This window comes from Xiphophorus couchianus, chromosome 1, assembly GCF_001444195.1.
Source record: "Xiphophorus couchianus chromosome 1, X_couchianus-1.0, whole genome shotgun sequence".
In the NCBI taxonomy this organism is placed as follows: Eukaryota; Metazoa; Chordata; class Actinopteri; order Cyprinodontiformes; family Poeciliidae; genus Xiphophorus; species Xiphophorus couchianus.
Genome location: NC_040228.1, coordinates 5,859,787 through 5,885,515, shown reverse-complemented (window position 1 = coordinate 5,885,515; position 25,729 = coordinate 5,859,787). Strand labels below are relative to the sequence as shown.

Below are 25,729 nucleotides of genomic sequence, written 5' to 3'. Positions count from 1 at the left end.
AGCTATGAACGAATAATGAGAGCCACGAAACTACCAAAAGGCAAAAATGAAAACTTAAGAATAGAATCAATAAACCAATCAAAATGAGGCAGCGATGTCACAGCGCGACATGAACACTGAATGTTAAGAAACAGGTCTATTAGAAACGTCTGAGGCTTTGATTCTCATCTGATCTTAATTCCTGCTGGACTGAGGTTATTCTCTGTTGGACTTTGAAACCTTTAGTTCTGGTTCTCTGCTTCAGTTTAAGGGATTTCTGGATTGTACGCAGTAATCAGACGTCGGTGCAGCTTTTGAAATTGACCTTTGCTCTGGAATAAATGAATCTGGTTATTTGCATGTAGCTCATGACTTCCCTAGTGAAAAAAAGATATACTTTAGTATACTTCAAATATACTTACATTTGTGTAAGTACATTTTAAGTATACTAAGTATTAAGTTTACTACCTATAAATATATACGAAGTATACTAAAAGCATGCTTGTACCAATTTTGACATTATAACTTTAAACCTACTTAAATATAATTATACCAAAATACACTTTTGAGAAATATATTAAATAAAAGTATACTTTAAGTGAACAAAATATGTATTTGCCCGAGAGTAAATATACACTTGCTCAAGTGTATATTTAAAAGATGTTTTAAATATCTTTAAAATATATGGTTTACAGATATGGAAGCTCTTTTAGATTCCAGCTGCAAGTTCAAGTTCACGTCGGGTCGCTGACAGGCTGCCTCTGCAGGAATGCTCCAGCTGACACATGGATCGCTGCTTTCTGCCAACAATTTGGAACAAGATTATTTTTATTGAGTGTCTCACCTCTAAATCAGTAAACGTTTTGGGGTTTGAGGGAAGCCGTGGCGCAGATAGCCACGCCGTCGCCGTCGTATGCAATGGTGACCTTACCTTTATGTTGGCATATGGGTAAGGTCAAGACACACAGGTGAGGCAAAATTACTTTCATTCTGGCGTTACTGTTGACATTTAATTTCAATATTTATTAACCAACGACTACAAAATGTAATAATTAGTGATAATTCATAGTACCTACTAATCGCTGTGCAGCTTAGTAAAGAAATTATCTTGGGATTACTCGATTACTACGACTGTTGTTGCCTGTAAACAGCTGAAAGTTGTAAAAGAAAATTTTTTTAAAGTGCTTAAACTTTCAAAAAAGGAGAACAGAATAAAAGTATATGGTTAATAAATGTCATATAATTATCTCCAGGCCACCAGTTCGACTTATAGAGGAAAGAATGACTAAAACCCTTTAATGAAGTTCCTTTCTCAGCCCATTTTCCTATCAGTATTATCTGGTATTAAACTAAGGCAGAGTAAGATAGTCTAGAATTGCAATATAATATTTGTGGTTTTTATACTGCATTGCTTTTGTAAAAGGTAACAGTTGTAATTATTGCTGTTTGCACTAACTAGTCCAGTGAGTATTGTCGACCAGTCGCTGGAGTCATTTTGGCTTTTCAGAAGCCGGCTTTCATCTGTCCGCTTAGTCAAGGAGTCGATGCAGAGAGACTGGGTCTTCTGCAGGGAGGATATTTGCGGCCCATAAACTCTCAACAAAACCTGAGAGCCGCAGTGTTGTTCAGTTGATCGTCAGCTGCAGCTCACGTTTTTAGCAAGCTAGGATGTCGTTTTCTGCCTGCCAAACTAAGTTGTGTTTGGTGTTTCTATAACTATACAAGACATTAGAACAAATTGTCTCCAAAGACTGAGTTGAAATCCCCTGGGTTTAGGGACCTTTTCGTAATGAATGATAAAATATGGCACGTTAAGGAGAAACATTTGGATTCAGGACAAATAAATGGACAAAAATCACATGAAGTCCAGAGAAAGAATCTCAAAGATCTCCAGAAAGGGTCCTGACCTATCAACCATGAGGACGTTTAAAAAAATAAATAAATAAGGACGTTCAGCTGCTTGAGTCCAGACCAGGTCAGAGAATCTGCTCTTGGGAGTCGTTAGCTGATTATGTTTTCCACTGAACTTCATTTCCTACAGCTTAGAGGCCAACAAAAAAAATTATTTATCTCTTCTTTTGTGGAGGCCATCTTGAGGCTGACCTCAATACTGGCCTTCACACTGTCTGAGCAGTCAGATACTGACAGCCTTCCACAGCACCTAAAGACTTCACCAGGTCAGCTGGAGATGAATCCACCTCTGGATTTGTCTTTCTTTAGAGACTTCAGTCAGGATTCCCCCACAGATCACCTTTCATTAACTGATGATGATTTGGACAGCGGTGATCCAGTATCTTTCATATTTTTGAATGTATCCATCTTTTAGCACCTTGATCAGTTCTTCAACTTTTTGTTTGGCCTAATAAGGGTTTGTGGGAATTGTCCGTAATTCGAAGACTACTTACTTTTAATCAGTTTCATTTTCTTTTTAACAACGTTATCACTTCGTTTTCATTGTTTGCAAGAAAAAAAAGGTCAATTACAAACATAAAGTGGTCAGTTCATACACTTAAAATGATGCCCTAATATGGCAAAAGTTATGATATAGAAATTGTGACTGCTTATGTAATCATAACCCCATGTGTTATCTTGGGCTTATCTTCCTATGTCAAAAACTAGATTCAGGAGCTACGGTTTGTATTTGTTTAGTTAGTTTTATCAAATCACTTTGATTTAAGCACAATAAAAATGGTGGTCAAGGTTGAATTATCTCAGCAGAAAACCCACAAGCTGCTGCAAATTCAATTTCTATCAACATGTTTTCTTTTCGCTCCAGTTTACCGACGCTGAAAAGCGTAGATAAAAAAAAGTGAAATCAAAACTTTTCGTTCTTTTCAGCAGAATAATCTTCTCCACTAATCTCTCTGAAATGTTGCTTAAGCCCGTCGGTTTATCGGGCTGCTCCGCGCAGACACGTGTGATGACCTCCAGAGCTCTCCCAGACAGATCGCCGTCCAATGGCCAAATCACTGCGAACCAGATGTTTGCGATTCTGCTAAATGTCACGTCGACTCGTGTCGAATCGGTTCCTGACGCTCAGGTGAAAGCCAAGAGACAAAGAACGCCACATTCTCCTTGAGAATTACGAGTTTTATTAAAACTGCAACATTTGTTCTAGTCGTGGTGAAATAAATAAGTGAGTGCAACAAATTATTACAAAAAAAAAAAAAAAAAAACGTTTACGCTTCAAATGAAATAAAGTTGAACGAAAACAAGTCAGTATAAAAACCTCTCTTTGCATAGGAGTAAAAGTGCTAAAACACACATAAATGCCTAGAGCGTTCTGTAGCCCACTAGGTATCTACGGTTTGTTGCAAACAGAAGAGCTATAAGCCTAACGGAGCTGACCCAAAAAACTGTGAACTAAAGTGGCTTAGACAGGTCTTGGCCTGTAACTCAACATGTGCAAACGTACAGAGCAAACAGCAGGTTAGACATGAGAATGTGGGAAGCAAAGCAAGGCTGGCAGGAGCAGCTTCAGGCTTCACACACACTAAGCTCCCAGTCGCACCAGTGCACGGACCTGGACAGCCTGTATGGGAAGATGAGGAGGGAGCCAGAACAGACGTGCAGCAGAGGCTCGCCGTGGTGTTAAAGGACGGGGGAGGGGGGAAGTCAAGGAGGAAGTGACAGCTGGTCTGGAAGCAGCTCAGCAGTCTGCTTGTTCCAGATCTTACAAAGATCTTCACAGCCCTCTACGTCTGGGTTCTTATCTGACTCCGCCAGGTACCAACTTCACACGAGCGTTTGTTCGAGCCGTCGTCAAATCTTTCACATTGAAATTGTCCTGCAGATTCCGTCTTCAGACGGAGCGTCCCGAGGCTGAGGGAGGCCAGCTGGTCGAGTTCTGCACGTTGACCCTCACGCGCGACGACGACATTTTGCTTTTCCACGGAAGTGACGAAGGAGTTTTCTTTCTGTAGGCCTCTCTCTGTGGGCTGTTGGGAGCTCCCAGCGTCTCCAAAAGCCTCTTCCGAAACACATCTTCAAACTGCAAAAACCGGTTAGATTTAAAGGTTCAGTGGAAGATGTTAAAATAAAGACGAAAACAAAAACAAACCCATGTTAAAATAAATGAAGAAAAGCAGAGTCTCACCATGTCTAGAACTGCAGTGGTTGTGTGTGTTGCTGTGGTTGAAGTTGTGGTTGGGGATCTTGTGGTTAGCTGCTTGGCTTTTGGTTTGGCACAATACATCTCCAGGTGGTAAAGTTCACAGCCGGAGGATTTGCAACACTGGTCCACTATTCCCTTCCCCCTGGGCCGAGGGCCGTACCCTGACCAGGAGCCTTTACCTGCAGGGAGAGACGCACCGCAGGTCAGCTCACCTGGAGCAAAACAAACCAGGGGCTGCAAACAACCATTATTCTGACAAATGGGTTAACAGAACTTCTGCAGATGTTTTTTTCCTTTAAACTCCTTCAGCTTCTTCAAACAGTACTAGGAATGAAAATGGAAATGGAAAAATTTAATTCCAGTTTTATGTAAGGAAAGAAAACACTGTGTGGCCACAATTCAACAACAGCATTCCTTTAGTGAACACTTGATCATTTATAGCAAAGGGTGAATCTGCAGCTAAAAAAAAATAAAAAAATCCTAATATCAAGGTGTGAAAAGTTTAGGCCTTTCTGCTGGGCTGATCATTATTACAGTGGATTAGTCAATTAATAATTGGACACTAAAAGGTGCTAAATAAGTTGGGTTTTTTTCTTTCCAGAATCTGAACCAGGTGAAGCTAAAACTGCCATTGGAGGAGTTCTGATAAAAACAGATTTACAGACAAAAAGATTTTTTTAATCCAAAATGTTTGTATTTTTGAGGAAATTACTGCTCTGACTGTGTTGTTCTTTCATTAAATTGCCTTGTTTTTTGAGTCAATATACTCCAATTAGGTGATTACTAAATAAGTTGACGAATATTCCAATCATCAATTCATCACGATTGACCGATTAATTGTTGCTCTTTTGCAAGTATGATCACATCATGGCTCCTGCTTTTCTTACGTCGTCTTAAGCAAACGAACAAAACATCGAAGTAAACCCAGAGATTTGCAGGACAAAATGCTACATTATTATTATTATTATTATTAATAATAATAATCTTCACTGGAATGTACTCAGTTTAGGGTGTTTATACGGTGTAAATCTAAAACAAGAGCCGCATTAGGATGAGGATGTCAAATCAATGCAATCCAACTGAATCCAACCCAACTTATGCTTTCAATCTCTTATTTATTTAGTTGCTCTTGTTTCTTTAACTTCTGCACGGATTCAAGCTGAATCATCAAATTATCAGTAGCAATTCTAATCTTCTGCACACTGATTAGTTCACCAGACAATCAGCCTGACTGGCTGCTGCCTGAAGATCTGCTGGAATCCACAAGTTATCCGTCTGCCCTTCCTGCTTGCCCTAGAGTTCACGAGAGGGAGGGAAAAAAGTAACAAAATGTGTGTCGCGAAGAGGGCAAGCTGCACGGCAGAGGTTAGAACAAAAACAACCTACTGATGCGGAGTAACAAAAAAGCTACTTCGAATATTTTCTGCAAAGACCGTTCAGAGTCACCCGACAGCAGCTCTCGCTTCAGTAAACCTGAATGCACCGTTTTCATTTCGACTTTTCGGGAGAATTTGGTCGGAACCGGACGCTACACCCAGCCGTCCATCACCTCCAGAAGCTGAAGCACAGAAAGAACCGGCTGCGTCGTAGTTCCTCCTCCACCTCATTTCTTTTTTTGCACTTTCTCCTCTGCTTTCAGCCGGAATGCCGAGCTGCTCTCAGATAGCGGCTGTTTTAACAACAACGCTATCACACGCCGAGGCACAGTGTTCTGGAGAGTCCACCGCCTCGTCGCAGGACCCGCGGCGGTCTGATAGCGCATGCAGGAAGTGGCCTTGGTCACAGCGGGGCGAAAGGTAATCGGGTGAAAGGGCTTCTGGGTAATTGCGCGCGCGCCAGTAGAGGCGACAGGGCTTAGGGGTCTCGAACTCCAGGCCTCGAGGGCCACTGTCCTGCAGTTTTTAGATGTGCCACAGGTACAAAACACTGGCATGAAATGACTTGATGACCTCCTCCTTGTGTAGATCAGTTCTCCAGAGCCTTAATGACCTAATTATTCTGTTCAGTTGTGGTGCAGCAGAGGCACATCTAAAAGTTGCAGGACTGCGGCCCTGGAGGACTGGAGCTTGAGACCCCTGAGTCCGCAGCTGGACACACGGAAGCGGAAACCCGGGTGGTTGTCCACGGGGAGATGCTGCTCGGGGTCGAGCCTCGGCTCCGTGAATCAAAGGGAAGTGTTTGTGTTATTGGACTGATAACTTCCTCAGAGTTACATCTGTGTTTTCATTCGGACGTGGTGACCAGGGCCACGACAGTGGAGGAGCTCTGTGCTGGTGTGAGCAGGACACAAACCTCCTCGGTGTTTTATTCGAACCAAACTAAAATAAGCCTGCCTTTCTGTTGTATCCTGACAAAGTATCTTAATATCACTTTACATTTTATGGTCAAAGTTTTGGTTTGTTTAGAAAACAAAAATTCTCATAAGAAGCAAATATATATATATATATTTAACAATTTCTCTCCTTTTTTAGGTCAGAAAACTAATTTTACTCGCAGGACAATTGTCCATGCATGTTTTGCCTGAGCAACAGTCGTCATCTTCTCTAGATAGTTTTGGATACGTCTGCTTAAGTATCTCTGGATATGAATTGAACCTGTCTGCCTTGCAAAATGTTTTACAATGATATTCGCAAAAGTAAAATCACCGTACTGGAATTCAATGCACCTGTAGCAGCCAGACGGTGAACCAGATTGGGTCAGAAAATGATCAATTTAAGCAGTCATATTAGTACAAACTAATATTATTAATTGTAGTATTGGGCTATGAAAGTATCCAATGTGTTCATATTAAAAGTAATTTAATGTACATGTTATCAAAGCTCTTTGTCTATTTTTACAGAAGTTGGAAATGTAAGATTCCTAAATTCTGTTACTTGAATTTTCACCATAAAATGTATTTAAAAACAGCCTTTGTCTACATTTTTGCTCATTTTTTTCTTGTAAACGAAATGAGCTAGTTCATCAACCTAGTCTTCTAAGGAAAACAGTCAGATAAAGCAATCAAGTCTTCTGTTCTGCATTGAGTTGACCAGTTTTTTTAAAGACCCACCCCAAACTATGAACTTGCAGGCTTGACTGTGACTTAGCTGCAGAACGCACACACAAACGAAGAAACGAGTGGAAGGCTCACCCAAGTAGATTCCCCGATCCCCACAGACGAACAGGAGGTCACTGAGGAGCTCGGAGCCGCAGCGCAGCCGGGCCCCCTCCGAGAACAGGGGCCAACCCGCCAGACACATGCTGCAGTAGAACACGCAGAACCGAACACACAACACCTGGAAGCACAGGGGGAACCTTTTAGGCCAGCGCTCCATCACTGTGGTAGCAGAACATAAAGCCCCAGGCATGAAGCTGCTGCTGGACAGCAGAGCTCCTTCAGTGACACACTGCTGCTCTCTAAACGCGCTCCGGAGCGCTACAGCAGATCGCAGGCCAAGAATTCACATCCATGCTGGCATCTGCTCAGCTTTGCTCATTTCACAAAAACTTCCTGCCTTTACTGTCACTTTTTTGCAAATAGTTTGTTGTCGGTTCTTAACGCTCAAACAAACGTAAATTTGTTTTTTAAATTAATCTGCCCAGTTGCGTATTCCTTTGGACTTAAGTACACTATTTTTAATAAGTGCAGAGAAATGTTCCTCTTCCTGTACCGTCTACGCTCTTCTTATTCTTTTTTAATATATATTTTATGTTTGTGTGAGTCTACGTTCCTAGATCGCCTGTCATTTTGCTGCTGTGGCATCAGAATTTCCACTCTGCAGATGGAAAATGAGGACATTCCATTCTCAAAAAAATTAAAAAGAATCACTTTAACAATCTTTTTAATAAAACCTTTGCTGCTTTGATTATACTGAAATAACAATAAAGCACAGTTTTATTCAGTTTGTCAAATCAAAGTCACACACAGAAGATAAATAGCATCTTAAGATGTATAATAACGTTAGTGCACACACACACACAGAGAGAGAGAGAAATGGACTTTTAAATTCTGTTAAAGGTAGAAACTAACTGGATCTACTGAACTGACTAAACTGAAGCTGATGTCTGAAGCAGCAAGATGGAAAAATAATGATATGGACAAAATATTTCTGCAGTATCTCATTTTAGTGACAATCTGAAATGTTGTCAATAAAATGACAGTCAGATGTTCGTTTCATTTTATATTTGGGATTAAATATAGCAAACAACAGCAGCATCTTACTTTAATCAAATTAAATCAAAGCGTTTCTCCACCAATTCATCAGGACTCGTTGAATTTAAAAGCCTGGTTTAAAAAAAAAAATAAAACAGGCTTTCAGTAATAAAAATTAAATGAGGTGATGTATTCCTCATGTGATCAAACAACCTCAAACTGAAACAAATGTAATCCGTCTTTCTGTTTTGTGTAATCCTTCATAACTCATCTATCATTGAATGTTTCTGCAGTAATTTATGAGCCTTTACGCAGGTGAGGCTGATCCAGAAGCCGAACAGTGATCTGCCTCTGCTCCCATCTGAGCAGATTGCCTTATTTTTCCACCATATTATTGATTTAAACATTGATCTTCCTGCACCAAGCGGAGGTGATCATGTCCAGTAGAGAAACTGACTGGCTAGGTAGTGAATGAGCAGCAGAGTGGAGCGGCGGCGGCGGCTTACCTTGAGTGTGAGTGTTGGGGCAGAGTGGCGGCATGAGGGGTGCATCCTGTCTGGCTAGACGGACTTCAGCCGACCTGCAGACTTATACAGAGAGAGCCAGGGGGACGTCCTCCCTCTCTGCCTCGCTCCCTCCCTCACTCCTGACGTAGTTTCTGTCTCCGATCTCATCCCAAACCACAATCAGAGTATTTACTGGGCCATATCACCGTCATGTAACCGGTATCAGAACGAGAACACAGAGGAGTCGGTCAGTTCTGTCCACCTTTAGGCAGGCTAAGTGTGCCGTTCATGAGTGTCTTCCAAAAAAGGAATTCAATCAGATTTCTCACTTCAACACAAAGGCTTTTAATGGGTGAAAGTCCTCAGTGTGAGGACAGGCTGCAAACTCATTTATCTAGTGATTCCAGCCACAAGCAGCCATTTTTAAAAGCCGAAAACAAACACAAAAGTAAAGTGCAAGCAGTCATGTTTCCTTCCTGTAAATCAGATACTCAGATTTTCACTGAACACGAGTAAACGGATGCAGTGTAATGAAAAATTTTGACAGACCTGAAAAACTCATTGTCAGAGCTTTTCATTGTACTGCTTCCTTTTACTCGTGTTCAGTGAAATTTCAGTCCTGGTTATTTTTAAAAGAACAGGTTTTGTTTAAGAAAGCCGAGTTTAAAATCATACAGACAGCAATTCCAGGGTTGAGTCTAAAAAAAACCCCAAACAAACAGGAAAATCATCAAAGAACCAATTCTCAAAGATGCAGTTTTATGTAAAATTGACTTTTTTTTTTAGATTTACATCATGTTATTCCCTCACGGAAAACATACCTGGAGTGTTGCCTTGATTCTTTCATGCATGTTTGAGAAATCCCTCACTCAGCTCCTTCAGACTAGCCAGCAGAAATTAGCCAGCAGGTGTTTGATGTTTCCTGAAGGGGGAGTCATCACAACAGTCCTGAAGAGCAGCAGGTTTTAAAGACACAGAGGTCCAATTTCAAGGCATTAAGTTACAAAGTCAAACTTCTTTTAAGTCAAATTTAATACATAGATATAGCTTTTTTTATAACAATTGTAGATAACATAGTTACCTGACTGTGCTATAAGAATTACACTCTGTGCCTGGAAAACTTGTGATACTGCCTCTTTAACAGGATCTTCAGTCACAGAAACCCAGGTTGTTTCAACATCTGTGGCTGTAGACGTTCTAAAGATGAAACTATTTGGCAGAGAGAAAGTAGAATTTCAGGTCCAGCATAGTAGATAGCTGCCAACCTGGCATCCCATCCTCAATCTGAAGGATGGAAAATCTCTGACTCTGCTCAAATACTCCTCATGTGCTAGTGATGGACTGCTGGACTTGTCTTTGTTTCCTCACTTGTGTACTATCTGGCTCCATAACTGCAGAGACGTGTTAAAAAGGTTTAACAGAAAGAACAAGAGGGGGAAAAGAGAAAAAGAATGAATCAGATTCAGAAAACCCAAAGGGCTGGTGACAAGCGCCTAAGGACTGGAAGTAGAGCGCAACATAAATTAAATAAATGTTAGAAACATAACCTGTGGACCAGATGGCCCACCAGTTTCTTAACGTCAGTACAGCAGCAGCTACACTTTATAGACATGAACAGAAGAACCAGAGATCTGTCAGCTTTTCTCTCTTCCACATCCTGCCGTCCAAACTGTGAGGCTGGCCTCACACTAAAAACTGACACAGTGCACAGCTGCTGGATAAAGCCTTGTCTGCCCTCTCAAATGATGCCATTTGACAGGGGAGAAATAACACTGACTCCCCCTGGTGGCTAAAACGTGTGAAACGGTTTAAGTTGAACCGCATTAGAAAATGTTTTTTAAACTCAGTGGTCACAACTTGTAACAGAAACCTTAAAATTGCATTATGTAACTTTTTTTTTTTTAACATTTCTGTTAAAACTGTCACCAGGTTGTGACACTATAAAACAGACAATCTGTAAAAAAGATCAATCTCCTGCACCTCCTCCCTGAGCTGCTATTGCTGTCTGAAGAAACGCACTGCTGACCAAAAAAAACAAAAAAACAATCATTAGGAGCCAGGAGGAGGGGCTTAATGCTGTCAATCACAGCTACAAATGTGCTAATGGCAGAGAAAATGACTTACAGTTACAGGAAAACCATTTATCCGACGCCAGTGGAGGTCATGCTAATTAGCTTGATAATTCATGACAGGCTATACTTGCTGCAGTGTAGTAGAAAACAAGGGAAAGCAGGAGAAGGGGTGTGAGCAGCATCAAAAGACAGTGATTGACAGCACTAAGACCCACCTCTACTTTCTACTGTGTTTTATTTCACACAAGAGTTATTTCATGTTTGAAATATTTTTCATTTTTCACATGTTTTTACAACAATTTGCAGAACATTTGTGACAATTTGTAGAACATTTTTAAGACAAAATGACAACAGCAATTTTACAACAGCAATGATGAAACGTCAATAATGGACAATGTCAACATCCATTATGTCTGTGTGTGTGTGTGTGTGGGCATGGGGAGAGGGTGCAAAAGAGCACGTTTCTTGAAACTAGCTAGCAAATTAAGCTAGCTAACATTACTGTCTGTATTCTTTGTATCACGCATGTGAGTGTATGTATGTGTGCATTTATTTATCCATCCATCCATCTTCTTCCACTTATCCGGGATTGGGTCGTGGGGTCAGCAGCCTAAGTAAGGAGGCCCAGACTTCCCTCTCCCCAGCCAGCTTGTACCACAGAGCAGCAAGCTACTGATAAAGTGTTCGGTGTTTAAACAGTATTTACGTGAACTGGACGTTTGACTGAAATTAAACAAATATCTGAAGAGGTCAGTTTATCACAGTTTATTTATGCTCATTTCAAAAGATTCAAACCACTAATTAATAATGTTTATTGATCTAAACATAAGAGTAGCTGTTACAGCATTAAATAAAGCGTTTGTCTTTGTAACGTTTCTATGGAAACATCCTCCAAGTCTGACTGTTGTGATCGTGGGCTTGAAACGAGTCCAGAATGAGCAGACGACCAGAGGCAAGAGTGTACATAAACAAATGCCATACCATCTCATTATTTCCTGTCTAGATGAGTTGATACAGGTGAGCTATCTCCTCCTCCCGCTCCAGCTCTTCATAGTCAGAATCTCTGGATGTGGAGGCGGCAGGGCCCCCAACGGGCTCTGCCCGTGTCCACCACTGGCTGCCACTGTGATCATCTTCCTGACTGTTCACCTGACTCCCATTCATGTGATTGGTCCAGACAGAAGCCTCTTCCTGGTCTCCTCCTGGACTGTTACCGTCTGCTCTGAGTGTGCTCTCAGAAGGCTGAGGAGCCGAGGACTCATCCCTGACCGAGGGAACGCCTTTTGTTTTCAGCACGGCCTTCTCACAGCGCTTCACTTTACCTGCATCAATTTTTACCTTCGCTCTGCGACCGATGAGCTCCTGGAAAACAGGCAAACAGAACATCAGCCTTAGATTGTGTTATAACAGGAAATGTTTCACAGTAAACTCCTCATTTTAACCTCTGCTTATTCTCTTCGATGTACAGTGTAGAAGTGAAGTAAGGAGAAGAATTCATGACACATTTACCTTCTCCAAAATGCACATCAAGATCCACCCAGCCTGGCTAAAATGTGCTGTTAAAAAGAAAAACTTAAAAAGGCTGTTCATCTCCATCCCATCTGCAAACTGTCTTTTCTGTCTAAGGTCCTGGAGAAAATGGTCCATATCCAGGAAAATTACACGTCTGTAAAGTTTCAATCTGGATTTCAGTGCTCTGGAGTGCGACCAATTTGGTCACTAATGCGACCAGATTTCTCAATAGTACATCTGGAAATAAATCTCAACTCCCAAGAAAACCAAAAATAAACTCCCTAAGGTTCACAAAAGGGACACACTGAGCCCATAAACTAATCAGAGATAGTAAAGGGTGAGATCCCCCTCTGATTGGTCGTGGTTCAGCTCTTCATGAACCATTCAATGTCTGTTTCCTGTAGTCCAAGGGGAGTAGGCTAGACTAGGCTAGGCAGGCAAACAGAGAAAAGTTAAGATCAGATCTACCGGTATGACCTTAGGTTGGTGTGGGTTCCAGAGGTAACAATGAACCTTTCAGTTTTCATAGACAATACTTCCTGTTTTACCCTGGTGTGGCTTGTAGATTGCTGGCCTGATGTTGAAGGCATGGCAGCCTGACATACCGGCTGCCGTTTCCGTGTCCTCCGAGTTCTCCTCTTGGCTTTCCTGATGCACAGATAAATTTGCCCTTTGTAGACGATGACAGCGTCATCATTGGCCAGCAGAGCTGAGTCCTGACTCAAAAGCTCTTCTTTGGACGAACGTCTTCCAGGGGAGATGTTCATGAGCACGTCCCTGGCTGCTCGGTTGGAGGAAACAAAAGACATTTTCAAAGGACTGGCTGGAACCTGCGTGCCTACGAACGAGAGCAAGTTGTCAGCCAAATGTCTTCCTGAGCCTGAGACAAAGTCCTGTCCTTTCCTTCTGACCACCGCTGGACAGATCCATGTCACATCTGTTGAGTCACTCTGCTTCCGGGCAGGGTCGCCCTCAAAGACGGGGGGGCCTATTTTTCTGATGACCGAGTTTGGTAAATTCTTCAGGGGAACGGTTTTCACCTCGGCCTCCACAGGAATGTTAATTTCCCAATCTCCACACCCTTCCATGTTTAGATTTATCTAGGAAGAAAAGAATAAATTATGACGAATCCACGTCTCATGTCAACTAAATCCTGACTCAGTCAACATGATTACTGCCTTGCATTGATTCAAGAAAAAATAAAACACACTTTCGTTTTAAGGTTTCTCCTGTGCCCAGGTGTAGGCTATAACAGGTTGCACAGACAGAAACACTACTCGACGAAGAAGACTTGAAATTAACATTTATTTTTGCATCAGTGGGGAGTTTTACAACACAGCTCCTAAAGGTAACGTTTATAAAAGTTTAAATAAATATAATAACAGGTTTTAAATATTGAACAGGTGAAAGGGAAATAACGTTTTGAAACGCCTTCAGTGTTTAACCCGGAAAGGTAAGTGTGAACACGGATGTTAGCTGGTTATCGCCCTCTGCTGTTCCCACCCAGCAGAGGGCGTCAGAAAATACATCAGAAAATATGTCTGAATTAAGTTTTTGATAAAGCGAACATACCTACGACTCCTTCTGACTAAAAGCCTTGAGTATTTTCTGTTAGCTCAATTTAATAAGCCAGACAATCTTCTTCGCAATAAAACGTTACATTGAGACAACAGGAGGGCTCCTCGTCGAACCAATATTAGCTGCTATAAAGCTAAAAATTACTGAAAAGCTCTTCTCACAAGAACCATTACGACCTTTTCCACCTACCTTGATGAGGGCGGCGGCGGACGAGTGCAGTTAAACCGTCACACGTTCACGATAGTACATTTTCGATTTGCTAAGGAGAAAAGACAAACTTCCGGGGCAGACCTTTTCAGAATAAAAGCGCATAAAACCTGCAGCTCCTAAGCCGGAAGTTGAATCCGGAGTCATTGCATTTGCAAGTTGGTAAATCCGGTGTTAATAAATATAGATATGATAAAAAATGCGGGTTAGTTTTTAAGTTTTATGGAATAATCGCGTTGAATTCCCATAACACTACAGAATGACAAAAAAAATACCAGACTTTTTTTTTTTTTTTTTACATTTATTCTTCTTGTCATTAGTTTGGACAACATATGCGCTTTAAAAATATATTCAATCTAAAAAGAACTGGGATATTGTATAAAAGTGCCATAATTCTTATATACGAGAATATATATCGATATATATATCGGTTCTTATATACAGATTCGTCACACTAAGGGAAAATAAATTAAGATTGAACTTCTGTGCATTTTTAATGAGTGTGTCTTACAAGTAAAAGATTTTTAAAAAAATAATCGGACAATTAAAATATTACACTGGACCAATCAAAAACTAATGTTTTAAGCACAAATGTCAGGCTTCAAAACTGTCATTTCTATTCTCTCTACTTTGTTGCGCCTACTCTTGCATGAATTACTGCATCGATGCAGGGAGCCCAGATTGTTTTGATCAGCCTTCATCTGCCTTGTTGCTTTTGGTGTTTCTCATCTTCCTCTTAACAGCCCAGAAATTTTCTGTGGGGTGTTGCATGACTTAATGCATCACTGTGCCAATGAATTTCATATTGTATTGAAAATGTTTAGGGGTCTGATGTAATATTCCGATCATAATATAAGAATATTATTCCTAACAATATTCAAAAACAGCAACACCATGATCACTGTAGCCCCTCTTTGTGAATCTTCCCAAAATCTGAAATTGAATTTCTCTGACAATCTTCCGAAGGCTTCTCCCTGTTGCGCCTATTCTTACCACACTTCTTCCTTCCACTTGGTTTTCTATTATTAAGCTTGGGCACAGAACTCTGTGAACAACCAGTTTCTTCAGCAATGAGCCTTTGTGTTTTCACCTCCTTGTGAAGGGTGTCTAGCCAGCAATCTTCCCCATGATTGTGTCCTGCTAACCCAGACTGAAACAGTTTGAAGGCTCAAGAAACCTGGGGGTTTGAGTCAACTAATTCATTAGGGTGTGACACCATAAGTTTCCATTAATTACCTTTTTCACAGTATTCTAATTTTCTGAGAAATGTGAATTTTGGTTTTTCAGTATCTAGAAACAAAGGCTTGGTATATACGGTTTCACTTTTTTGGTGTACTAGTGCGCGTATGTATAACGGGTTAGCAGGACATATACAGTATATATATATATATATATATATGAAATTCTAATTCTGGATTAGAATTTCAGATTAAAAGCACCTTCTGAAAATAAAGTATTAAATTGTTTAAAGGACTGAGCTAACATTGTAATCTTAAATGTTTTTTCATCAGCTGGACGCAATCACAATTAACATAAATAAAGGCTTACAAACATTAGTCTTTAGCCATATAATGTGTTTCACTTAGTACGGTAATTGAGTTTCTGGAAAAAAAAATCTAATCAAATTACTTTAATAAGAATGTACATGGGCTTGGGAATATTTAGGCTGTACTCAGAGGAAATTAGACCAATGAAAACATCTTAATGTAGAAATGTGGGCTAAATGAAAGTAGATGAATATTTTGTGCATGAAACTTTTTGGTATCTAGTATTTTTCACAAACTCTTTCACTTTGGCTTTGCCACTTAAATGGAATAGACTCGCACTACCGTAGGAACATTAAAACAATGAATTCACAAAGAGTGTGCTTTCCTTTAAGCATTAATGTAAATTAGAATGACAGCATTTGCACTTTAATAGTTGTTAGAAAAAAGTTAGAACAAAAACAGTTAACTTTGTAGATCCAGTACAGACAGACTAGATGGGCAATCTGAAGTTACAACAGAGGTAGACTGTCAGATTTCTTTACTGACAAATTAGATGCAGCAGAAACTTTTCTGGCACACATAACCACATCAGAAAGCACTTTGGGTGGAGCTTTAATCCATAGGACCAGAACCAACTGGTAAAATATTAATGCATTATGCATCAGTACAGATCCGCGCCATTTTCTCCGTAATGCGCAACTTTAAGAACCTGAAGACTTCCACATTCCCTTAGAAAAGCAGTGTTTAGGGCTGTGATTGAGGCGTCTTGTTGGCCACACTACATCTCTGGGGTTAGTAAGTGTTGCATGACTCCTAAATAGTCTCTGACTAACAATTAGAGGAAATAAGAAACCAATAATAAACTCAAACTCTAGACCTACATTAACAGTAAAATACTAACATTGTCTTATTAGAAACCCTTTAGTGCAGCTACATGTAGAGTCATGTTCATATACAACCAAGTTTATAAAAACATGTTGCATATTTCAGAAGAGTGTTTAGAAACGGAGCAAAGATGTTACAAGACTGACTATTGCTCCAGCTAGGTGGAACGTGGAGCTCCTGTCTGTCCCTGTGTAGTGTTGCAGTGTTCCAGCATTGGTACGGGTCATTTGTGTAGCTTCTTCGCCTGATGTTCATTGTGTTTCTTGATCTGTTCGTGTCTTTTTAACCCCTCAGGGACAGTGGAGGGGTCACTGCCGGCTGGAGGCTTGTGTACCCTACAGTTGGGGTGGCTGATCCTCGTGGAGGTTTTCCTCGCAGCCTTCGTTCGCCCTACTCGTTTACTCGCCGGCTCTATCGCCGACATCCACATCTCCAACTCTTCCAGCCTGGTGCCGGATTTGATAACGGGAAGCAGAGTAGGGGGGACACAGCACAGACACATGGTGCGTTTCCTTGTCCGGCCCATTCTCCTAGTGTTCGCGGTGACTTCCACACAAGTCTGCGTCTGAGGATGGACAGGCGTGTCCTGTAACTGGGGAAGGTCGTTTTCGTCGGGGAAGTCCTCGTCAATGGGTTCAACGTAGCCGAACACAGGCATGGCTTGAGGTGAAAAGGAACAGCAGTTCTCCTTTGAGACACACGGACTTCTCAGAGTTCTGGAGTGAGGAGACGGTGAGTGCTCCCGTTCAGTCCGGACGTTATCGTCCAGTTTATCTGGACTGGGAAAGTCCTGCAGAGAAACCTCTTTGGCTTTTAGAACATCTCTCGACAGGTCACTCCCGTCCACTGGACCTCGGGACTTTGTTTGTACCACGCTTGCTGAGACACACCAATGTGGCATTTCATCAATCTTTTGAAGGCAAATTTTTACATCAGCTGTAATCCCAAATATGTTCCTGAGCTGGTGGTCGGACTTTTGACAGGGTTCTGGTGCTGATGAAGATGTCCCCGTAGGAACAGGAAGTTCAGAGTTCTGCTGGTTAGAAAAAACAAAACAATTATTCAACAAGGCATCGGTTATGAACTGCTAACATATCCAAAATATCATTGAATACACTTTCTGCCTTTTCTTTTAAGTCATTCTATCAGACATTTCCCTGAGCAGAGGTATTACCAAACTAACAAATGAAAATAAGACAAACACACAGAAAAAAAAGACTTAAAGGGGAAATCTGCTGGGCTGGATAGAGAAAAACAGAGATGTATATGTAAAATCCTTCTTTGCATATTAATCTCCAGAGGTGACATCAACATGTCATGTTACTGTCAAAATCAAGTCATAATTCAAGCCCCTCACACTAAATGTAGTATTTATGCTACATTTATTTTTATATAAAAGCTAAGTGGAGTATGTCAAGATGCTGGTGATAGCCCACATCCTCATGTTGGTGTCAACATGCTACTCAATCTATATGCTAGTGACAACATGCTAACATTCGCCCCATGAAAGCCACCATGTAAACATTAGCTTAAATAAGCATTTTAGCCAATTTATGTGTTTGCTACGTTTAGCATACTGAATGGATTATGTCCATGTTAAGCAAGATGTTTGTGACTTTTGGTAAACCTGTTGCTAGTTGTCAGCATCTAGTCACAGGTCACCTCAGGATGCTGGACTCCAGCCGACAGGCACACTTTGGCAGGCCCCTTTTAAATTTTTTTCAGAAATTTTCTAGTTTATTATTATTTTCTTTCCGAATGGTATTTAAAAAAAAAAAAAAAAGTCTGACAAATATTTAATGGCTCCCCTTTAACATCAAACAGGCTCAGCGTAATCCACGATCAGAGAAACAGGATGCTGCCTAGGGACTACATGAGTTGGAAATTTGTAGAAATATACACAAAGATTTTAGGATTCAAATTCAAAACATGATTTCAGTAACGCTCTCTAACTTTCTTCAGTCACTATCAATGGTTCTGTTTATGGGCGGCAGGAATCCCCTATAGCAGTCATTACAACATCAGTTCTCAAAGCCTCCAGCTGAAGACATTCTGTTACAGTTTGAGGGTCTTTGTCTCACAGATCAGATGCTCAGGGTTTTCCATGATGTTCCTCATGCAGAATCCTTCTTTGCAGAGGGGATTGTGCTATAAAATGCCACTATATGCCCGGAAAATGCATAACACTGTCCTTTTAAGACTCAGTCCACACAGAGACCAGATTAGATGTACAGTACAGACCAAAAGTTTGGACACACCTTTTAATTCAATGAGTTTCCTTTATTTTCATGACTATTGACATTGTAGATTCACACTGAAGGCATCAAAACTATGAATAACACATGTGGAAATATGCACTAAACAAAAAAGTGTAAAACAACTGAAAATAGCCCTTATATTCTAGTTTCTTCAAAGTAGCAACCTGTTGCTGTGATTACTGCTTTGCACACACTCTGCATTTTCTTGATGAGCTTCAAGAGGTCGTCACCTGAAATGGTTTTCACTTCATAGGTGTGCCCTGTCAGGTTAATAAGTGGGATTTCTTGCCTTATAAAAAGTCATGGAAATAAAGAAAACCCATTGAATTAGAAGGTGTGTCCAAACTTTTGGTCTGTACTGTATCTGCAAAAATACTTTGTGATTTAGGTTGCGTGTCTAAATAATCGTTTGTGTTTTGGGAGACCTCAAACAATTGCTTTTGAAAATGGAACCCAGAGTGGAAACATCTCAAAACGTCAATTTCATGTTTGAGTTTGTACATGCGAGTTGTGTTTTAAATTTTTTTAAAACAATGACAATGTAGTTCCAAACTCTCTCACACAAATGACAAACGTTTTGTATCTCTGTGTTTGGTATTTTTTGCGTGGTTGTGTGGCAGGATTACACCACCAGTGTCCAGGGACGCTGCATCCTCTCATGTGGACGGCTATTTTTTCTAATGTCTTACAAAAATGCACACTGCTGGCTACTTTTAAAATAACCCAAATAAATGATATTACTTAAATTATCTCTGTTTTAACAAGGTGAAAAATATTCATTACCTTACGTACCGTGTAGAGATTTTAGTCAACTTCCACATGATGAAGTGGCCTGAGTATTACTATTTACCAAAATATCAACAACCTCTTTTTGGTGCTTTGTTGAAGCACCAAAAACAGAGATCTAACCTGCCGAGAGGTAAAAGTTTAAAACAAGACGTGTCATCATCTGGGATATTTGAAAACAAGAGAAAACTGCCTCTGGAAGCACAAGCCAGGACTTGTTACAAGTCTTGCTGAGGCTCTGATTAATTACTCGTCTTTCTGGTATGAATGGTCTGGTTGGTGATCAGGTTTTCACAGGAACACTTGAAACCAATGTTCCTAATTCAATATGGCCGCCCCGGGCATCTAATCCTGATTTTGTTTCTTCCTGCACAGCAGCCCGAAAGCAAAGCTTATTACAGGATTATCGCAAGATTTCTACTCTGGTTCACATCAACCGAAGCAGCACTGGCCGAGAACAGTCCAGCTCAGGATCATCGGTATGCCAACAGCAGGAACATTTCAGGGAATTAGTAAGCCTATAGTCGATCAGCCATTTTCCCCTTAATGAGGTTCCCAAGTAATCAACACTATATTAAATCAGGCAGCATGCTCTGTGATGCCTTTGAGTTCAGCAAACATCAGACATGTGCTTAAGGATAACTGCTTTTATGCATGAATTAGGAAGAATCTTGTATCGCCTTAGCGTTACAAGATTCAATCCAGAAACTTCTGCTGATTGGGGTTCAGTCTACTGGTTGGATCGCAAAGACAACCTGAAACTGGTACCGGGTTGCTTAATAACCTATATTTATTTCCGTATTGTTGCCATTTGTGTTTATCTTAAAACCTAAAAATAGTTGCTCTTTCAAAACACATTTTCTGTAGTAGATATTTATCAGAAACTATAAGAATATTTGTGGCTCTAAGCCTATTTTATTTAGCTGAACTAATGGGGAAAATGGCTCTTTGGATTGTAATGGTTGCAGACCCCTGATCTGACCCCATAAGGCTGAAGTTGATTTCTGATTCAGGAAACGGCATAAGAAAAATTCCACCTAAGGTTTTGGTACCTTGAGAGTCTATAATCTGCTCTTCAGTACAAAGCATTGTGATTTCTGAGATGTACTGTCTCTAATGCAAAAATGCACCAATGTGGCCCTTTATTGAACTCTCACACATTAAATAAAGGTTTCACAAACTACAAACTGGGTTTCCACGATTTTGTTACTAGTGTAGAATAAAGTAGTCTAAGTGTAAAGAGTCTAAGTTTTGTCGTTTTTAGACTAGAGCAGATTAAAGACTCTTAAGGCAGCGATAAATGAGGTGGAATAGCCCTTTACCTGCGTCTTGAATCGGAACCCATCTTCTAAGCCCCTACTCTAAACTGAAGACAACAAATGCAGCGAACCACTATCAGGTCAGTATTTCCAAATGTTTTCTGGATCCGTAAAGGATCCACTGGGATCAAGGCAGCGCTCCAAGACAAGCTGCGTGATCAGAAGTGACCTCACCTGTACTGTTGCAGGATGTTCTTCCTTGCTGGGACTCCGTGAGCTTCCCGCCTCAGTGTCCATCTCCAGACTATCTGGACACTGCTTAGTGGTTCCTATCAGACACTTTGGGTTTAAACTCTCAACTATGACCCCCTCTGCTGGACCGGAACCATTGAGGCTGATGGAGGGGCTGTGGACCCGACCTGTGTCTCTTCCAGCCGTAGCATTAGTCCTGCTGCTGGAGCTTCCAAAGCCCAACCCATCCTTCAGGCCAGAGCCAGACTTGGACTTGGGTGGAACATAAGACACAAAGATCACATGGTCTTCCTCTTCACAGTAAACCGAGGAGATGTTAGACGGAGAGCAGTCGTCGTCACAAAGATCAATCACTTCGTTTGTTAGCGATCCCGCTGACCCGACTGGCTGTTGTAAAGATGAAAATGAAGATGGAGGAAGCGACTGTGTGGCTGTGGGGGGCTTAGAAGAAGAGCGGCCCGCTTTGGTTCCATAAAACATCCTTCCATCATACACCACCCAAGGATTTGGATTTTCCGGCAGGGTTTGATTGGGAACGTCTTGCTTCTTGGAGAAGTGGTCGGATTCAGAAGGCGGCGGCTTTATGGAGGGGCCTTTGGCTAAACAGCTACCTATCTCCTCTATGACCCACCGTGTTGGACTGCAAGGTCTCCCCGACGCCTTTGGAATCAGTTTTAACTTGGGGGCTGGTCCTTTCTTTAAAGGTGCGTCACAGGTGAACGGTTCTGATCCTGCACTCTTGCACAGCGAATCACAAGTGTTTACCATCACCGCCAGTTCTCTCAGCCTGTCAGCCGCAGAGCCGAGGGCCACCTCTGGGTTCTCTGTGCTGTCTGGTGACAAGTAGATCACAATGGGGGAGCTGCGTTTGGCAGAGAAGCTTGCCGAGGGAGAAAAGGTCTGATCCTTGACAACTGGCTGATGCTTGGACGAGTAAACACTCGGGACATGTGCTTCAGTAGGGAAATTTGGGACTTCTGACTTACGGAGTGCTGGAGATGTCTCTGATGCTGGAATCTCACTGGAGCCTCCTACTGAAGGGGATCCGGTCTGGGGAATCCTGGCCTCGGTCTGCTGCTGAAGACTTTGGGTTTTTAAGGAGTCCATTTTACCAGCCAACACATTCAGCGGAGAAACAAACGGTGGAGAGGCGCTCTGAAGCAGGGGCTTAAACACTGTAAAGACTTTCTGAGGAACCGCAGTCAGGTAGGACTGTCCATCGGTCCTCTGGAAAGGCACCTGCATCGGGGCGGACTGTCCATTAATTATCTGGACAGGTGTCTGGATGGGAAAAGACTGGACAGGGGTCTGAGTCGGGAAGAACTGTGCACTGAGTAACTGAACAGGCACCAGGGTCGGGTGAGACAGTCCGTTGGTCCTCAGGATGGGCGTCTGAGTGGGGAACGACTGACCACTGATTACCTGGGCATGTGTCTGAGTCAAGTAGGACTGTCCTAGTAACTGTCCGTTACTCCTTTGGACGTCCTGCTGGGCCGGGGGAGGCTGCCTGTCGCTCCGTTGGACAGGAATCAGCTTCATAAAACCCCTCCCATCGGCTCCAACAGCAGGCGTTACCTGGTAGAGGACACTGCAAAAAATAGCAAAAAAAAAAAAAGCACGGACACATGAGGAAAACCAACAGAAATATCAAAACTACACATTTTAATCTCCAAGAAACATTCTACTGTTCAGCAGTTATTGCTGCTTCACTAATCAGCGGATCAACTAAAAAGCATGGTTGTAAATGTAAACTGCAGCCAAAGGAGAAGATTTTGAGCTTTAGAAAATCTCACAGAGCTTCAGTGATTAAATACAGGTGGAAATTAATTTATTAGCTTCTCTGGCAGATGTGGGATTTCTGAGAAACCTTCAGGCTCTGTTGCTCTTGTTGCAGAGTTCTCGAGAACATCTCAAGACCTGTGAGGCACCTTGCATGCTGCACATGCTGCGGTGACGCAAAACGGTGTTGCACATTCATACAATTCATTCCACTGAAATAATTCCGTATAGATTGTAGCATGAATGACGGCTAGTTATTTCATGCTAAAATGAAGATTCAACAGAAACAATTTCAAAATACTCACTTCAAGTTGTCCTTAATATTTTAGCACTTTATTAGAGAAGCAGCCCTTAATCAAGTTTAAATAAGCCTGAGTGGCATTTTAATGATGTAAAGGAGCGAATGAATGCTCCTTCCTACCATTTCGTTTCAGTTATTTTATTTTCCCCTGAACAGCAAAAGAGTTGTCTCCAACATACCTGTCCATGTCGCTCTCCTAAATAGATTTTTTTTTAAAAAACAACCTGGTTTACAATGAAGGGGAAGGAAGAAACAAGTCTCAAGGAACAGGCTAATTCCTGCTTTCCGGTTGGTGCGGGTCACAGGTCAGCACATCTAATGACGGTATCCATCACTGACGTATCGAAATTACCCGTTCGTCGACACTTTACAGCTTATATCTGGATAAACACCGCTGGCTTTTCTTCCAAAACACACTGTTAATTGGAGTGTTGAGGGCCTTCCTTCTTCTTCTGCGACTGTAACCAGGCGAGCAGATGTTTGCCTGGCGCGCTGCTGCCACCTGCAGGCTAGAGTGTTAGGATGATTTGTTTTGCGTTTTAGGTTTTCCTTTTTTTTTTTGTTACATGAACTGAATGAAGAATTTCCACCTTTCGTTTCATTCGCATTCGGGACTGAAATACGTTATAATTTATAATTTAATTAAATTGAGAAATGGCATTGTTTTTTTATTTTATTTCAAGCATGTATTTTGTCTTTACAATTAAAGACCAGAAAGCCATTTTAATGACTTTTTTTTTTAAGCCCTTGGGGTAAAAACAAAATCTAATTCTGTCATGTTATAATTTTTACTTTAACTTCTGTTGGAATAATTGCTTGGACATCTATAGAAGTTTCCAAACTTTCACACACAAAAAAGGTACACCTGCAGACTAATATTTTATAAATAAAATTTCATGGAACTTTTACATCTTTTAAAAGAAATACTTGATGAAAGTTTGCCTCACCACAGCATTTCTGCAGGTGACATAAATACTCAGGTTGAAATATTCAGAACTTTACATTAGTCTGTGTCCACTTAGACTGCACATCTGTAACTCCACTGGATATTAGTGTGATCAATAGTATATTCAAACTTTTACTGGAATGTCTATGATGATTATTGGGTGTTACTATAGTGACAAATACCTCAATGTGCTGAGAAACACATTACATTTATTTGCTCTTAGAGAATTTTTTTTTTTAATCAAGTGACTGCGAGGTGGTAAAGGAAAAGAATGTGCATCACATTGCTAAGTAGATCATTTGTAAAACAGAGACTTACTTATTTACCTAATAATTACAAAGTAATATAATTTAAGCAGCCAGGTATTCACCAACATTGACACTGCCGGCATCGTCAAGCAGGACCTTTGTTCAGTGAGGTCAGTCACTTTAAAGGGGTGAATGTTTATGAAAATGTTTATGTACCGAATAGATAATGTCTCACTAAAGTTTACACATAATGCAATGGTATGATTAGTGTGTCATTAAGTAATGGGACTCGTAAGCAGTAAGTCATGAACTGTAGCAAGTGATAACTGATTTAACTTTGTTAATGCAAAAAACTTTTATGTTCAATTTCATAATAATTGCATCAGTGTAAAATCTAACAACAATGTGTCTGTCTGAAGGGTGGATTCTGTCACAGACACATTGCAAATGAAATTTTAGTCATGTTATCCCAGGCTTGGTGAAACCGGCAGGGCATAAGTTTGTCCATTGTCCCAGTCCTGTTCTCCTTCACACTGCCTCAACACCAACAACACACACAAGTACAAAGGAGCATTTTCCTGTGTCTGAGCTGGATGGCTGTTGGGTAAAATAGAGTGTACTCTTTTCAATATTCTACGTTTACCTGTTTTTAGAGCAGAAAGTATTCCGGAGATGTCACCAAATAGGTAAGAGCAACACCATATGTTCACGTTTCACCACACACGTTGCTTCTAAAATGAAACAAATGTTCACAAATCTGAATATTAACCCAGCATGAACAAATGAATACATGCACAGAAATATGTCACGAATATTAACATGCATGGCAATAAACAGTTTTGTTAGGATCTTGGGTTGTTTTAGGGTTTGATTTATTGATTCTTCTTTCATTTTTTATTCTGTGTTCCTTAGTCTCTTTCTTTGAATAGATCAGCCGTGTTTCTGCTTTTCTTTACTTCAATCCTTCTTAGTGGTTCTAGTTTATAATGTTTATTCCTTGTATCTAGTACTCTAATTTTAATATGTTCCTTATGTCTAGTTATTCTTGTGTTAGATTCATTTCCTAGTCCCTTAGGTTTGCTCCCTCGCCCCCTGTGCCATTTTCTCTCTCTCCTCAGACTGCTGTCTGCTCTCTCCCTTCTCATCTGCATCCCATTTCTAATCAGCCATCTGTTCCTTCTTCTAGTAATCAAGATCCTCAGTCACTCCTCACTAGTTCCTCCTGTTATCTCTCTGCTCCCCCCCCATTGAGTCCTTGCTGTTCTTTTACCCTGGTTGCCTGTGGTCTTGTGATTTTTATTTGTTGTTTTTCTTGTTGTTCTTAATTTTTTATTAAATATTAAAAACTTCATCACCTTGCCTCGCTGCATTTGGGTCCACTTTAAAACCAACAATTACGACAGCTTTAGTCTTTGCATTCGGTGTCAC

The 25,729-nt window shown here is 41.0% G+C and overlaps 3 protein-coding genes across 9 annotated transcripts; all 3 read right to left on the bottom strand.

Moving 5' to 3' along the window:
- Window positions 1–3,051: 3,051 nt before the first annotated feature.
- On the bottom strand, window positions 3,052–9,424 carry igf3 (insulin-like growth factor 3). Of its 3 annotated transcripts, none has more exons than XM_028013844.1 (4): window positions 8,732–9,424; window positions 7,224–7,368; window positions 4,076–4,272; window positions 3,052–3,970 (listed from the first exon to the last, which is right to left on the bottom strand). In XM_028013844.1, the coding sequence occupies exons 1-4, from the start codon at window positions 8,774–8,776 to the stop codon at window positions 3,782–3,784; spliced, it is 576 nt and encodes a 191-aa protein (XP_027869645.1). In that variant the 5' UTR covers window positions 8,777–9,424; the 3' UTR covers window positions 3,052–3,781. The 3 variants fall into 3 exon arrangements, with proteins under 3 accessions (XP_027869645.1, XP_027869636.1, XP_027869654.1); XM_028013835.1 differs by having other exon boundaries at window positions 7,224–7,409; window positions 8,732–8,789; XM_028013853.1 differs by lacking the exons at window positions 7,224–7,368; window positions 8,732–9,424 and adding an exon at window positions 5,577–6,033.
- A 2,129-nt stretch (window positions 9,425–11,553) lies between these two features.
- On the bottom strand, window positions 11,554–14,200 carry LOC114142397 (uncharacterized). Of its 3 annotated transcripts, none has more exons than XM_028013670.1 (3): window positions 14,083–14,200; window positions 12,864–13,415; window positions 11,554–12,165 (listed from the first exon to the last, which is right to left on the bottom strand). In XM_028013670.1, the coding sequence occupies exons 2-3, from the start codon at window positions 13,401–13,403 to the stop codon at window positions 11,803–11,805; spliced, it is 903 nt and encodes a 300-aa protein (XP_027869471.1). In that variant the 5' UTR covers window positions 13,404–13,415; window positions 14,083–14,200; the 3' UTR covers window positions 11,554–11,802. The 3 variants fall into 3 exon arrangements, with proteins under 3 accessions (XP_027869471.1, XP_027869488.1, XP_027869480.1); XM_028013687.1 differs by having other exon boundaries at window positions 12,921–13,415; XM_028013679.1 differs by lacking the exon at window positions 14,083–14,200 and adding an exon at window positions 13,888–14,052.
- A 1,787-nt stretch (window positions 14,201–15,987) lies between these two features.
- Window positions 15,988–25,658, bottom strand: lrif1 (ligand dependent nuclear receptor interacting factor 1). 3 transcript variants are annotated; one of them, XM_028012771.1, is made up of 3 exons: window positions 23,287–24,937; window positions 21,010–22,615; window positions 15,988–17,508 (listed from the first exon to the last, which is right to left on the bottom strand). In XM_028012771.1, the coding sequence occupies exons 1-3, from the start codon at window positions 23,292–23,294 to the stop codon at window positions 16,696–16,698; spliced, it is 2,427 nt and encodes an 808-aa protein (XP_027868572.1). In that variant the 5' UTR covers window positions 23,295–24,937; the 3' UTR covers window positions 15,988–16,695. The 3 variants fall into 3 exon arrangements, with proteins under 3 accessions (XP_027868572.1, XP_027868581.1, XP_027868590.1); XM_028012780.1 differs by having other exon boundaries at window positions 15,988–17,505; XM_028012789.1 differs by lacking the exon at window positions 23,287–24,937 and adding an exon at window positions 24,945–25,658 and having other exon boundaries at window positions 15,992–17,508.
- Between the last annotated feature and the right edge of the window lie 71 nt (window positions 25,659–25,729).

Coding starts and splice junctions, on each gene's coding strand:
- igf3 (XM_028013835.1), bottom strand. CDS start 8,765: ATGCCGCCACTCTGCCCCAACACTCACACTCAAG. Junction 7,410..8,731: donor CCCCAACACTCACACTCAAG/GTAAGCCGCCGC, acceptor CTGCTACCACAG/TGATGGAGCGCTGGCCTAAA. Junction 3,971..4,075: donor CCACTGCAGTTCTAGACATG/GTGAGACTCTGC, acceptor CGGTTTTTGCAG/TTTGAAGATGTGTTTCGGAA.
- LOC114142397 (XM_028013670.1), bottom strand. CDS start 13,403: ATGGAAGGGTGTGGAGATTGGGAAATTAACATTCCTGTGGAGGCCGAG. Junction 12,166..12,863: donor AATCTACAAGCCACACCAGG/GTAAAACAGGAA, acceptor CCTGTTTTCCAG/GAGCTCATCGGTCGCAGAGC.
- lrif1 (XM_028012771.1), bottom strand. Junction 17,509..21,009: donor AACATCCTGCAACAGTACAG/GTGAGGTCACTT, acceptor TTTTCTAACCAG/CAGAACTCTGAACTTCCTGT.